General features: G+C 42.7%; 1 protein-coding gene across 1 annotated transcript in view; it reads right to left on the reverse strand.

Moving 5' to 3' along the window:
* Positions 1-15996, reverse strand: part of DOC2B (double C2 domain beta) — a 345932-nt gene that overhangs the window by 164039 nt on the left and 165897 nt on the right. The window contains exon 3 of the mRNA XM_030222362.1: positions 10866-10940. Within this exon, the coding sequence (XP_030078222.1) occupies positions 10866-10940 (75 nt within the window). The remainder of the gene's footprint in view (positions 1-10865; positions 10941-15996) is intronic.

Raw genomic sequence — 15996 nt, forward strand, 5'->3', positions numbered from 1 at the left:
TTAATCGTAAATTTAGGTGTTGATTGTCAAGCTAGTAAGGAGTTCTTTGGGGCCACAAAAATCATGTTTATTGGTGTTTTTGGTCCACAGCTATTTTTTTTAGCACCTTTTCTGGAGAAATCACATATGTTTATTTGTGTCACTTAGGAGTCGTTAGTGCAGGAAAAGGCACAAAAACTGAGTGGATGCAAGAGAAGTCAGAGGAGTGAGAAATGTTTTTTCAGTCTTTATCCTGTAAATTATCTTGCATCAGCAATATTTTATCAATATTTATCAGTTAAGATCTACAACCAGAAGCTAAATCACTGGGAGTCCCTGCCCCATGAAATGTTGAGTGGCCAGGATTGCCCTGCACCCTCTGTATGTGACCGTGTCTGGGAAAACATGATTAAAATCTCCAGAAACAAAAAATGAGGTTTTAAGAAATTTTATTACAGCAATTTGGGTTACAAAGTACAAAGTCCATCCTTTCATGTGAAAAAATAAAAAAGTTGCAGATGTTCAAACATGTAACTTTTTCAGACATAAAAATCATCCATTCTCAACACTTTGGATCTGCAATGCTAGTCATCTTTTTCCAGAGATGATCCCATATATGGAAGCAAACAAAAATATATATTAGAATGGATGTACATGGTGGACTTGACAATAACTCTCTTTTGGCTCTTGCATGACTGCAAAACTTGAATTCAAATGATTTCGTGCATATTCTCCTGTTCCAGTTGCCACTGTGGCTAAACTAAGCTAGTTTAATGAAATCCTTAGAGACCAGTGTGCCTGGCACCTCCTATCTCTTACACTGCATGAGTTCTGCCCTAACCAAGTATTTATTTATTTATTTTTTTACATTTGTACCCCGCACTTTCCCACTCATGGCAGGCTCAATGCTGTTCTCTGTTGACATACTTCTACTTTCTCTCAGTCTCATAAGAACAAAAGAATAACCATATTGGGTCAGACCAATGGTCTATCTAGCCCAGTATCCTGTTTCCAACAGTGGTCAATCCAGGTCACCAAGTATCTGGAAGAAACCCAAATAGTAGCAACATTCCATGCTACCAATCCCAGGGCAAGCAGTGGTTTCTCCCATATCTATATCAATAGCGGACAACAGACCTTTCCTCCATGAACTTGAGCAAAATGTTTTTAAACCCAGCTATGCTAATCACTATTACCACATTCTCCAGCAATGAATTCAAGAGCTTAATTATTCTTTGAGTGAAAAAAAAATATTTCCTCCTATTTGTTTTAAAAGTATTTCCATGTAACTTCATTGAGTGTTCCCTGGTCTTTGTACTTTTTGAAAGAGTGAAAAATCACTACTACTACTACTTAACATTTCTAGAGCGCTACTAGGGTTACGCAGCGCTGTACAATTTAACAAAGAGAGACAGTCCCTGCTCAAAGAGCTTACAATCTAATAGACAAGTGAACGGTCGGTCCGATAGGGGCAGTCAAATTGGGGCAGTCTGGATTCACTGAACGGTAAGGGTTAGGTGCCGAACGCAGCATTGAAGAGGTGGGCTTTAAGCAAAGACTTGAAGACGGGCAGGGAGGGGGCTTGGCGTAAGGGTTCAGGAAGGTTGTTCCAAGCATAGGGTGAGGCGAGGCAGAATGAGCAGAGCCTGGAGTTGGCGGTGGTGGAGAAGGGTACTGAGAGGAGGGATTTATCCTGTGAACGGAGGTTACGGGCGGGAACGTAAGGGGAGATGAGGGTAGAAAGATAGTGAGGGGCAGCAGACTGAGTGCATTTGTAGGTAAGAAGGAGAAGCTTGAATTGAATGCGGTATCTGATCGGAAGCCAGTGAAGTGACCTGAGGAGAGGGGTGATATGAGTATATCGGTTCAGGCAGAATATGAGACGTGCAGCAGAGTTCTGAACAGATTGAAGGGGGGATAGATGGCTAAGTGGGAGGCCGGTGAGGAGTAAGTTGCAGTAGTCCAGGCGAGAGGTAATGAGAGCGTGGACGAGAGTTCGGGTGGTGTGTTCAGAGAGGAAAGGGCGAATTTTACTGATGTTAAAGAGGAAGAAGCGACAGGTCTTGGCTATCTGCTGGATACGCGCAGAGAAGGAGAGAGAGGAGTCAAAGATGACTCCGAGGTTGCGGGCAGATGAGACGGGGAGGATGAGGGTGTTATCAACTGAGATAGAAAGTGGAGGAAGAGGAGAAGTGGGTTTTGGTGGAAAGACGATAAGCTCGGTCTTGGACATGTTCAGTTTCAGGTGGCGGTTGGACATCCAGGCAGCAATGTCGGATAAGCAGGCCGATACCTTTGCCTGAGTCTCCGCGGTGATGTCTGGTGTGGAGAGATACAGTTGGGTGTCATCAGCATAGAAATGATACTGGAAACCATGAGATGAGATCAGGGAGCCCAGGGAAGAGGTGTAGATTGAGAAGAGAAGGGGTCCAAGGACCGATCCCTGGGGAACACCAACAGATAAGGGGATGGGGGTGGAGGAAGATCCATGAGAGTGAACTTTGAAGGTGCGGTGGGAGAGATAGGAGGAGAACCAGGAGAGGACAGAGCCCTGGAACCCAAATGAGGACAGTGTGGCAAGAAGTAAGTCATGATTGACAGTGTCAAAAGCGGCGGATAGATCCAGGAGGATGAGGATGGAGTAGTGGCCTCTGGATTTAGCAAGGAACAGGTCATTACAGACTTTAGAGAGTGCTGTTTCTGTCGATTGAAGAGGGTGAAAACCGGATTGAAGCGGATCGAGGATGGCATGAGAGGAGAGAAAATCAAGGCAGCGGCTGTGGACTGCGCGCTCAAGTGTCTTGGAGAGGAAGGGTAGGAGGGAGATGGGGCGGTAGTTGGAGGGACAGGTAGGGTCTAGTGATGGTTTTTTGAGAAGTGGCATGACTACAGCATGCTTGAAGGTGTCGGGGACAGTTGCAGTGGAGTTCACTTCTACTCGTTCTGCACCATTCAGGATTTTATAGACCTCAATCATATCCCCCTCAGCCATCTCTTTTCCAAGTTGAAGAGCCCTAAACTCTTTAGCCTTTCCTCATATGAGAGGAGTTCCACCCCCTTTACCATTTTGGTTGCTCTTTTTTGATCCTTTTCTTATTCCGCTATATCTTTTTTGAGATATGGCGACAAAAATTGAACACAATACTCAAGGTCGCACCATGGAGTGATACAGAGGCATTATAGTATTCTTGGTCTTATTCGCCTGCTCTTTCCTAATAATTCCAAGCATCCTGTTTGCTTTTTTGGCCGGTACTGTACACTGGGCAGAAGATTTCAGTGTATTATCAACAACGACACCTAGATCTTTTTCTTGAGTGCTGACCCCCAAGGTGGATCCTAGCATCAGGTAACTATGATTTGGATTATTCTTCCCAATGTGCATCACTTTGCATTTGTCCACATCAAATTTCATCTGCTATTTGGACACCCAGTCTCCCTTATTCTGTAGGCTGTCTCTTGGATACTCTCGGAGTGCTACAAAGTCTCCCACAAAACTACACAGATCATCTGAAGCCATAATACAATATCGGTTTCTTCCTATAAGTTTCCAGTAGATACATATCTTTCCCTCATACACACATTAAAAAATGTAGTTGCATACATTGAGGATAATGGTCAAAGATCTTTCCACAGGTGAACAAGCATTTTACCTGCAGAAATATGGTCTTTAAAAATTGCAGAGGTGGTTCCAGGGGCAGGGAGAGGATGGGAGACTAATCACCATTTGTAGCCTGAATATTCAGAACCGTGCGCGTTGCTTTGTGCCATAAAGATAAGCACAGAGAAAGCAGGTGCAAATCCATGTGTCATTTTTGCTTAAGCAATAATCAAAACAAACCTACGAGTAGCGTTTTGTTTTTTTTCCCGATACAAATCCTACACAATATTTTCCTCATTCTGTTTCTCATACAATAAGAAGGCAATTGAAATGAGAGTGCTGGACAGGTCAAATGATGAATCAACGAATTTCTGTAGCATGTCTTCCTAAGCTGTTCTTGCCACAACCCTTTAGTTTTTGCAATAGCTTATATGCTTGTCAGAAGTGTGTTAAGTAAGTAAGTAATGCCACACTGGGAATGGGAAAATACCAAGGGTCCATCGAGCCCAGCATCCTGTCCACGACAGTGGCCAATCCAGGCCAAGGGCACCTGGCAAGCTTCCCAAACGTACAAACATTCTATACATGTTATTCCTGGAATTGTGGATTTTTCCCAAGTCTATTTAGTAGCGGTTTATGGACTTGTCCTTTAGGAAACCGTCCAACCCCTTTTTAAACTCTGCTAAGCTAACTGCCTTCACCACTTTTTCCGGCAATGAATTCCAGAGTTTAATTATACATTGGGTGAAGAAAAAGTTTTTTCTCCGATTTTTAAATTTACTACACTGTAGTTTCATCACATGCCCCCTAGTCCAAGTATTTTTGGAAAGTGTGAACAGACGCTTCACATCCACCTGTTCCACTCCACTCATTATTTTATATACCTCTATCATGTCTCCCCTCAGCCGTCTCTTCTCCAAGCTGAAAAGCCCTAGCCTCCTTAGTCTTTCTCCATAGGAAAGTCGTCCCATCCCCGCACCTTTTCCAATTCTACTATATCTTTCTTGAGATGTGGCGACCAGAATTGAACACAGTACTCAAGGTGCGGTCACACCATGGAGCGATATAAGGGCATTATAACATCCTCAAACCTGTTTTCCATACCTTTCCTAATGATACCCAACACTCTATTCGCTCTCCCAGCCGCAGCAGAAGCACACTGAGCAGAAGGCCCCAGTGCACCATCGATGATGACACCCAGACCCCCCTCCCAGCCCGCAACTCCCAACACAGAACCCTGCATGACGCAGCCACAATTCGGGTTCTTTTTATAGCCACGTCATGCAAGACTCCATGCCAGGAGCCACGGACCAAGAAAGGGATCTGGGTGGCGGCGTCGACAACACACTGAAACCCTCTGCTCAGTGTGCTGCCTCGGCCAGGAAAGCGAACAGAACGCTGGGTATCAGATGATATCACCCCACTTTGGTCAAACTTGCTACACTGTATCCGTACTGATGAGAACTGTTCCCTCTAAGCTGAGTGGAAGTCCTTCAACTGCATTGCTGCTAGTGGGGGTGAAGCATCAATACTGTATTTTCAGTCATTAGGGACAGAAAGATTCCTTGGAGTCCTGCAGAGCCTGCCTGTCCTTCACTACTGGAAATGTGATAGCGAAACATTGCCCCCCACTGGTAGGACTGTAGGTGGCGGACTCCTGCTCAGCTTAGAAGGAACAGTGTTGATGGGTCCCTTCAGTTCCTATCGTACTCAAAGGGTCTGTTGTACCAGCAGCACGTGGCAGTTCTCAGCCTGACAAGATTAGGAAACTCAAGAATAATATACATATTACTCAGCCTACCAAGGCAGCTCATAATCACAACTTCAGCAAAGAACAAGTTTACAGAGGCTGCTCAAAGTCATTTGTCTTTTTAATGAGCTGTAGGATTCTGACTCTGTGGAATTTCAAACATTCTCCAGCTCTACTTTTGATTTAGATCTGTCTCTTGTGTAAAGTTACAGAACCAGCGGCGCAGAAGTGTCAACAGCTAGACAAGATCTTCTGCAACTTCTCTATCATGGGAAAGCATGAGCTGTTTAGTTATAAAGCAAGATGCTTCATTTTGTGCATGCAGTGCAACCATGTGCTGTGGGGGGTGACTTTATAATTATCCACCTGGGTGAAAAATTGCACATGCACGTTTTACTGTGTGGGCTTCACTGGATTTTCAAATTGAAGGTACATGTATACTCTCACTTTGAAAATTGTCAACAGGAAAACATACAAAATTGTACAGAAACTGATTTGGAGGAAAATAAATATGTCCATAGATTTGAAAATCCAAACGTTTGTATGTAACTGCAAACTCCTCCCTAATTCTGACCCCAGAAAACCTCTCAAAATGTGGATAAGCTTATGCAGAAAATAAGTTTGCCTGCAGACAGTGGGTATGATTTTAAAATAGGTCACTTAAATGAGGTCCATAAAGGAAAGGCAACACAGGAACCTATGTGCCTTGACAAAATAGGTTCCCAGATCCAGCCCCACTAATATGTAAAGGCTCCAAAGCGGGTGTAAATGTATACATATACTCTACATGTGACCACATGTATGTTACAAAATACTCATGCCATCCAGAACCCTCTGTTCCTCCCAACCTAATACTTTAATCGTCCTAGCTTTCTGTCATATGTGTTATGACTTTGTCAGAACTAAACATTTTAGTGTGATTGGTCCATCCTTACGGAATGCCCTCTCATCATACCTTTGTCTTGAATGATCCCTAGAAAAATGTAAATCTGGCTTAAAAACCTTCCTATTTAAAGATGCCTTCCCTGATGGATGATCTTGGACCCACATCATGGTTGCCTGACCTACAATATCTTTAGCTTTCCTCCCTATCCTGTTGACAATTGTAGTTCTGATTCCTCTTTCCTCTTCCTTTCCCTCTCTACTATATTTTTGTAAACTGCTGTAAAAGTCCCTCTTATGGGCAGGATATCAAACAGTAATAAAACCTGAAACTTGAAAAAAATGCTTCAAGTAATTACCCTCAAGAGGAGCAACTTTGTAGAACTACTCCTGCCTTCTCCCCTTCACAAATACCATAAAAATGGTGGATATTTATAAGCTAGATGAGATTTATAATCTAGACAAGATTTTCCAGCTGAATGTAATAAATACAGGTAAAGGTAAGAGCCTAAAAATACAGCAGAACTAACAGACGTTTCAAAGAAGTAAAAAACAAACAAACAGAAAACCTCTATCAGGCAACTACTGGCACTTCCAAATAAAACTCAAAATGTAAATAAATTCAAGAGCAAAACCAGCAGATAACTCAAACCAGAACAGTTTTTTAATCAGTGCGATTCTCTGAATGCAATTTGTTGTGGGGCATGCTTGTTAGAAATTTTGAATCTGGAGCTTTGAAGTGCTCAGTCCCCACACATAATACAACATGAAATATGAAAGGCTGAAATTTCCATCTGCTGTTCATCCTAGTCAAAAAAAAATCATCAGTTTTAATGAAAAGGCGATAAAAGCACCAGATTACAAACCTGATTTACCAGCCTTTCTGAAACTTGAAATGCAGAATAGGAAAGCCAACCCTGCTGCAGAAATGCTCTCTATCCACAAGCCATGAATTCACTCCAATTAACTCTGTCTTATTATCTAAACAATTCTGTGCACAAAACCTCTAGTACAAAATCAGAAAAGGGGCATTTTCGTGCTTTGTCCATAGATTATTTAAATTAAACCACTTTGTCAGTTAAATTGACTTCTTGATACATTTGGGAAGATCTCATTTTCTTAGAACTCTAATGTATACATGTGAACTAGAAAGGCAGAGTGAAGAATAGCATTTGGTTTTTCTCTGCTGTTAATCATGGTTTTTTTTTAATCATTGAGGTTTGCCCTGGAGGTAGGAGGAAAGGAGCTGTCCTTCAGCACCACGGAGCCCAGGATGTTCAAAATGTTACTCTGACGCAAAAACCAGCACCAAGAGCCTTCAAAATAGGGACCAGTCTTTAATTCACAGACCCGAAATGGGCTGTGTTTTGGCTCACAGCACCTGCGTCAGGTATTGTTTACAAAGGTTAAATAGCAATTGCAATAAATCCTGCCTCAGGGTGATATTCTGAGTTGGCGTTATCTGTGCAAATGGCAGCAAACCATTTCCACAAATAATGCTGACACAGAATATCACAAAGCATAATATCTTTGGATGCTGTATCAGCTACAACATTGAGGCTAGGTTTATTGTGATTGGTATTTAACCTTTGTAAATGACTCCTGACACAGGTGCTCAGCACCGAAACACAGCCCGTGTCAGGTCCATGAATTAAAGAGCTGCCTCTATTTTGAAGGCTTTTGGTGCTGTTTTTTTGCTGTTTGTGTCATTTGTAGTCTGACCCTCTCCAAAATGCTATTCTGATAAACTTTACTCTGAAAAGGTGTAATTTCATATCACGTCACCTAGAAAGGAAGTGCAAGTAGGTTCTTATTATGGGGCTATTTTATAAAGACACTTTGGGGTTGATATTCTGCTGGTGGTGCTCAGTGTTTTGCTGAGTACTGCTGGTGTTATGCCAGGAAATTCAATGCTGGGCCATGTCCCAGCTTCGGCATTGAATTTCTGGGTTTGTGGAGATGGCTAAATCATAGCTGGTTAATGTGATATTCAGCACTTAACAGTCTATGGGGCACTGCAAAAAGATAGGACTGACTTTATGCGGTCCTATTTATGTGGTTACTTTGGTCATTTAAGTGCTAAATATCAGTACTTAACCATCTAAGTGCTGACTCTGCCCCTGGAACACCCTCAAAATAGCCAGTTTTGAGACAGGAGCTAACTGGACATTTTCAGTGGCACTAACCAGTTAAGTGCCACAGACTATGACTGGTTAAGAACATAAGAAAATATGCATTGCCATACTGAGACAGAACGAAGGTACATCAGTAAAACAGATTTTATGCTACTTATCCTAGAAATATGCAGTGGATTTTACCAAGTCCATCTTAATGATGGATTATGGACTTTTCTTTTAGGAAATTATCCAAACCTTTTTTAAACCCTGTTAAGCTAACTGCTTTTACCACATTCTCTGGCAACAAAATTCCAGAGTTTAATTACACGTTGAGTGAGAAAATATTTTCTCCGGTTTGTTTTAAATTTACTAGCTAGTAGCTTCTTTGCGTGTCCCCTAGTCCTAGTCTACAAGCAATTCACATCTACCCATTCCACTCCACTCAATATTTTATAGGCTTTTATCATGTCTCCCCTCAACCTTCTCTTCTCCAAGCTGAACAGCCCTAGCCACTTTAGCCTTTCCTCACAGAGAAGTCGTCCCATCCCATTTAACATTTGCATCACCCTTCTGTGTAGCTTTTCTAATTCCGCTATATCTTTTTGAGATGTGGTTAGCTTCAAACAAGCAATTTAACCAGTTAGGAGCTGTTTCTGGCCAGTTTGCACATACTTGAATATAGCCACAAGAAATAAAAAAATTTGTCATTAATTTAACCCAATCATAACATGTTGGTAGCTTAATATTAATCCACTTATCATCTTATCCACTGTAGAGCTAACTAGCATGTCCAGGGGTCCAATATACCCAACAGGGATTCCCCGTTTCGCCGAAGCTACATCAAAGGTAGCAATCCCATGTCATGACCACTGGATAAGAAGATGTGGATTAATATTAAGCTGCCAACATGTTATGATTGGGTTAAATTAGTGACTAAGTTTTTGATTTCTTGTGGATATATGCATGCGTTTGTTACTCTTTTTGAGTGGAGTTTTTTTAGACCTGTTATGGTGAGCCATGCCTATGCCTTACAACTTGGGTTGGCTAGGTAGCTCAACTGAGGCCTTTTTTCTCCACTATTCGTGAGTCTTGAGTGTTTTTCTCTCTCAGTGTACCTGCGCATGGTATATTTAAAGAACAGTTTTTTGAGAGATTTTCAGATTCACTGGTAAGTGTGCCAACTTATGCCTGCCATTGCCATGGAGTACAAGGGCTGCGCCAATGCTGACTTCTGCTAGCATTCTATAATGGAATCTTAGCACCAGTACTTAACCAATTAGCAGCAATATTCAGTCCATTAACTGGCTAAGTTAAGCAATAAAGGGGTCTCTTTTACCAAGATGCAGTAAAAAGGGCCCTGCACTAGTGGCAGGGACCGTTTTTGCCCCAAACCACAGCCCTTTTTATCACAGTGGGTAAAAAAGACTGAAAATAGCCATATGATAAAACTGCTCTTACTGCGTGGCCATACGAGTGGAAGCACTTACCACCCAGGGCCGCCGAGAGACTGGGCCAGGCCCGGGAAAAGGCCGCCCCCGGGGCCCCCTCCTCCACCCGAGGTCGCCGGGCCCCCCTCCACCCCCGGGCCCTCTGCACTGACCTTAAGCGCCTCACCTTCAAAAGCGCCAGCAAGCAGCGGCAGATCACTCCTTCCTTCTGTGTCCCGCCCTGACGGAAGTTACGTCAGGCAAGGGCGGGACACGGAAGGAAGGAGTGGTCTGCCGCTGCTTGCTGTGCTTTCGAAGGTGAGGCCGAGGCGCTTAAATTCAATGCCAGGGACTGACGGAGGGCGGGCGGGCCAGACTGTGGCGGCGCCGGGCCCCCCCTCGGAGGCCCGGGCTTTTGGAATTTTGTCCCCCCTGTCCACCCCTCTCGGCTGCCCTGTTACCACCACCCAATCAGGTGGCAGCAAGGGCTCCCACGCTATCCTAGCAATAACCGGGTAGCGCCATGCTAAGAAATACGGGTCAATTTTCCCTAGTATGAGAAACGGGCAAGCCAGGGCTGGAACTACCACCAGCACCTGTGTTGGGCCAGTGGTAGCTCCAGATTATTGTGTGGTAAGCTTTGTAAAAGGGCCCAATAGTTAGGACAGTAAAATGGCTGTTAACTTCCAACTGACTGCACATAGAGCCCAGACATAGCCCAGCATTGAATAAGCAGGGTTAATTCTGCCTGCAGTGGTCAGTACCATTGGACGCTGTGGGCTGAATATTGCGCCCATTTGTCTCTATAAAATAGGCTTAAAATAGTGCCTATTTGGCCTTCCATCCTTACAAAGTGGCCCTCTGCAAAATTTCCCCCGAATTGATCAATGTGTTCGGTTTTTAAAAAAAGGTTTTTCTAGGGCCCTGCCATTTCAAGAATTTCTTCAGTAACTGCCTTAGCAGAATTTCATTTGGCACAAAACTCAATTTGGTTTAATCACACTAGCAGAAATCTAAAGAAAAAATTCAAAGAAATAAATACATATCAGCGGCTAGATTGAGCTGAGAAGGTGAAGAGAGACAGTACAGTAAGGAATTAGGTGACAACTCACCTTACTAGCTCCTGGGAGTAAGTGCAATTTGACATATGGATCAGCAAGGCCGTTGTGGTCCATTGGCTTCAGGCCCTTAAGAAATAGAGAGAGAAAAAAAGGTGTTATAATTAGAGCACTGTGCGCCTCTTGCTGTCAGACTGAAGAGCCTTTCCTTATGTCCAATTCCATACTGCAGGCCCACAGAAGAAAGCCATTTGTTGACAAATTACACCCTCTGCACTTGGGAATCTGAAGAACGCTAGCCTCAAATTCTGTGTCCAGGACACCACGCGTGCCAGTAGCTTCAGCGAGCAGACACTCTCTAATTTTAATTGGAAAGGAAAGCCCCATTAACCTTAGCAAATAGTTAGATATAAAACCATGACTGTGATAGGGATACTATGCTAGCTGCTAAGCCTAGATTCAATTAACATTTAATCCAAAATGTAATTAACTGCAGAAGGGCACACCGGTTTTTACAAATTAACATATATTTGAAGATGACGACTCATGTTCAAACACATTTTGATGGTTTGATATTTCTGAAAGAACACGATACTTGAATGACAGGGGATGATATTAAGCCTGTGTCGATCAGCATTTTTAAAAACCTCAGTCACTACAGAATATAAAAAATAAAATACTGGATATTCAGAACTGACCAGTGGCAGTGGTACTATTGAGTTAGCAGCAGTATTCAGATTGCTAACTGGATTAAGGTAGGATTGAATTTTTGCCGTCCTATCTTTTACATTTTGTCGGAGTGCCAATCTGGCACTACCTCTGGCTCACCGTGGGAACCCAGTGGTTGTGCTGCCCCCCACCGGGTGCCATTTCTGGCATGCCAGAAAATATTTTTACATTTTTTTTCACTGGGGCTTACCCGGTGGTAATCGTTGCCTGGTCACCGCCAGGTTAGTGCATGAGCCTCTACCTCTCCTAAATAGGAGGCGAAAAGGGCAGATGCATATATGGAAAAACAGTATTTAATAGAAATTGATGAAAATGAAATTAGAAAGCCCGACACAGGCCGTGTTTCGCCCAACTGGGCTGCATCAGGGGCTACAAAACAAACAGTTGTATAATAATTAAAAACATAATAATAATTAAAATTCGAATTAAGTGGCAAGTATGAACCTACCGCACAGCCATTTCTCACAAAAATCCTGCTGCAGCAAAAGGGGCTTCGGTGCATGGCAAATCCATGCGCCGAGGTCAGCGCAGGGCCCTTTATACCGCAGTGTAGTAAAAGGCCCCTTTATTAGGAGGGCTTTTTACGCTAAACTTGTGAGTGCGCTATACGTTAGAGACGCCCATGCATTCCTATGGGCGTCTCTAACATTTAGCGAGCCCACAATTTTAGCGCATGCTAAAAACATGAGCGCGCCTTAGTAAAAGACGCCCTAGGTTAGTTATCTGGTTAGCATTCTAAGGGGTCCTTTTACTTAAGCTGCCTTAGGCGCTAATGCGCACCTAATGAAGCAAAAATGGACTAATGTGAAATGTGCCAAAGCTTCATGCATTCATTTTTGCATTTGTGGTGCTAACCACACAATCATTTTGTATTTTTTTGAAGTGGTGTGTCAGGGGCGGAGAGTGAGCATTCCTGCACTAACCAGTTAGTGCATCTACATTACTGCACGTAAACTGGTTAGCGCATGGATAATGCGGGAGCCCTTACCATTAATGAATGGTCACATACGAGAAAGTAATCTGCACGGTAGAAGGAAGAGACTCCCTGACACACCATTTATTTATTTGTTTTATTTTATTTATTAGGATTTATTTATCGTCTTTTTGAAGGAATTCACTCAAAGCGGTGGACAGCAAGAATAAGTCAAACATAAGCAATAGACAATTACAGCAGTATAAATATTCAAATAACAATACAAGTTATGGCATAGTATGATACATTATAATGTCAACACATTACACAATAAAACATTTTAATAGACAGTATAGGGTATAAGCAAAGATGGAACATATAGATAGATTAGATATACATCTTCGTCCAAAATAACAGGACAAAGACAAAGAAAAAACAATTTAAAATAAGAACTAACAACCAAGATTATTGCAACCCATAAGAATTCTCACCTCATGTTGAAAACGATCTTTCTATAATTGATGACCTAACATATGTTACAATCTAATTTATCACTCAGGAACCTATATGCAATACTATAATGTATTATTCTTTACCATATATGTACGCATTTGTAATTCTGTTAACCGGAAATGGCAACCGCCACTACGGCAAATGTAAGCCACATTGAGCCTGCAAATTGGTGGGGAAAATGTGGGATACAAATGCGACAAATAAATAAATAAAATAAAATAAAATAGAGTAACAGGAGTAAGAAAATAAGGAGAATAATTTAAAGAAAATTGCATGTGAGGTCAGAATGGTGCTTGAAAATGATCTTAGCTAGGGTAGGAGTGGCAGGACCACGAAACACAGACCACATCAGAGAAATTCAGAGAAATTTTGAGGACTGCAGTGAGCAAGTTGTGATGAACATTATTAATGCTGCACAGTTTATGGAGATATGAAACCTTGTAAGATAAGTGGAAGCCTTTATAAATTGTATCTTTGATTTAGTGATGAAGATGTACAGTTTGCTTGTGCTGGAATATTCTTTGAAAGCTTCTTTAGAGTGGTTATGTTAAAAAAATGTTTTTAAAGGGAGAGGTTTTTTTTAAGCCAATGATTGAATGGTAGGGAGCCACAAACAGCTGAAGCTTTTTCCTACCTTACCAGTATATTAAAAAATTGTATTTAAAAGTAAGACATTTTTTTTAGGTATTTTAGGATATTCCTGCACTGGCTACGACATTGGCAGGGATACAAGTGGATACTAATAGATCACTATGCTTGATGTAATTTATGGTGATGTCATACGCTAATGACTACATTAGTACACAACTGTTAATGAAATAAATCCAAAATCAGGCTTTTTAATAGCTGCAGTAAAAACAGCCGTAGCAAGGGGGAGGAGCAAGATGGCGTCCTAGCTGAGCTGACAGACGCTCTCTAATTGTTTGCTGGTGAACACGAAGAATTTCCACGGATTTCGATATGCCTCATACTAAAAGAAAGGGGATTACAAAAGTGAAACCGCCAGTGGCACTAACGTCATCCCCCATACAGCAAACACTTGATCGTTTTGTGAGAAGCTTACCATTTGAATCCGGACTGGCGACACCCGCTGAGATCGGCGCAGAAGGAGCTACGTCAGTCAGGGATTTAGAGACCATGCTTTCGCCTCCGTTGCTGAAACCGCCTCCTTGTCCCGCTGGAGCCAGAGTGGAGTCAAGAGCACAAGCAGATACCAATGTAGTTTCTGACTTGTCTCTTTCTGGCGGTTCTTCCCCTGATTCACCGGTGGAGAATATTCTGGAGCAAGAAATGCCCCAGGAGGTGACTATCCAGCTTATAATCGAAAGACAAAAAACGCCTATATTGCGACCTAAATCGGGAGATAGGCGTTTATCTCCCAAAAACGAATAACGCGGTATAATCGAAAGCCGAACTTGGACGTTTTCAACTGCACTCCATCGCGGAAGCGTACAAAGTTGACCGGGGCGTGTCGGAGGCGTGGTGAAGTCGGGACTGGGGCGTGATTATCACCTGAACAGAGATGGGCGCCTTTCTCCGATAATGGAAAAAAAAGTTTGCGTTTGTAGCTAGAATTTAGGGCACTTTTCCTGGACCCTGTTTTTTCATGAATAAGGCCCCAAAAAGTGCCCTAAATGACCAGATTACCACCAGAGGGAATCGGGGATGACCTCCCCTGACTCCCCCAGTGGTCACTAAACCCCCTCCCACCACAAAAAATGATGTTTCACAACTTTTTATTTTCACCCTCAAATGTCATACCCACCTCCCTGGCAGCAGTATGCAGGTCCCTGGAGCAGTTGTTAGGGGGTGCAGTGGACTTCAGGCAGGTGGACCCAGGCCCATCCCCCCCTACCTGTTACAATTGTGCTGCTCAATGCTTAGTCGTCCAACCCCCCCCAAACCCACTGTACTCACATGTAGGTGCCCCCCTTCACCCCTTAGGGCTATAGTAATGGTGTAGACTTGTGGGCAGTGGGTTTTGAGGGGGATTTGGGGGGCTCAACACACAAGGGAAGGGTGCTATGCACCTGGGAGCTCTTTGACCTTTTTTTTGGTTTTTGTAAAAGTGCCCCCTAGGGTGCCCGGTTGGTGTCCTGGCATGTGAGGGGGACCAGTGCACTACAAATCCTGGCCCCTCCCACGAACAAATGCCTTGGATTTATTCGTTTTTGAGCTGGGCGCTTTCATTTTCCATTATCACTGAAAAACAAAAACGCCCAGCTCATAAATTGTCGAATAAAACATGGACGTCTATTTTTTTCAAAAATACGGTTCGGTCCGCCCCTTCACGGACCCGTTCTCGGAGATAAACGCCCATGGAGATAGACGTTTTTGTTCAATTATGCCCCTCCACGGCAGCTATATGGACGGCGCTTCAGAGACTGACTATTGAGGTGGCTAAATCCACTAAAGAAGTTTCTTTGTTAACAAGTAAGTTGAATCTAATGTCAGAATCCTATGACGAAATAAAAAGAGAATCTTTAATTCAAATTTCTGCTATTAAAGAAGAGACTACCAAAGTTAAAACAACGGTAGATGCCCTTGTTAAAGACAAACTTTTTACTGTTCGTAAAATAGAGCAGATAGAAAATTACAACCGACGCCTCACTCTTAGAATGTTAAATTTTCCAATGTCACCCGCTTTGACGCCTCGAGATTTTCTCAAGAAATATTTTCAAGAGATTCTGAAGTTAACTCCCGCGGAGATGCCTCCCTGTAACAAGGTGTATTATTTACCTAATGTTCAAATATCGGGAGAGACACTTGAATCCCCTGTTGTAGATATGCAAAACTTAACTGCATTACTAGAGGAATCGAAGATAGAAATAACATCTAGACGGACTCTTACAGTATCTATGGTCTTTGAACAGGATCTGAACTTGATTATGAAACTTTACTTTAAATATTCTTCAACACTGTTCTATGGACAAAAAATTTGGGTTTATCCCGATGTTACAAAAACAACACAGCGAAGACGAAAACAATTCCTTGCATTAAGAGATAAAGTGAGAACACTGGGAGCAACCT

The sequence above is a fragment of the Microcaecilia unicolor genome, chromosome 13 (assembly GCF_901765095.1).
Source record: "Microcaecilia unicolor chromosome 13, aMicUni1.1, whole genome shotgun sequence".
Taxonomy (NCBI): Eukaryota; Metazoa; Chordata; class Amphibia; order Gymnophiona; family Siphonopidae; genus Microcaecilia; species Microcaecilia unicolor.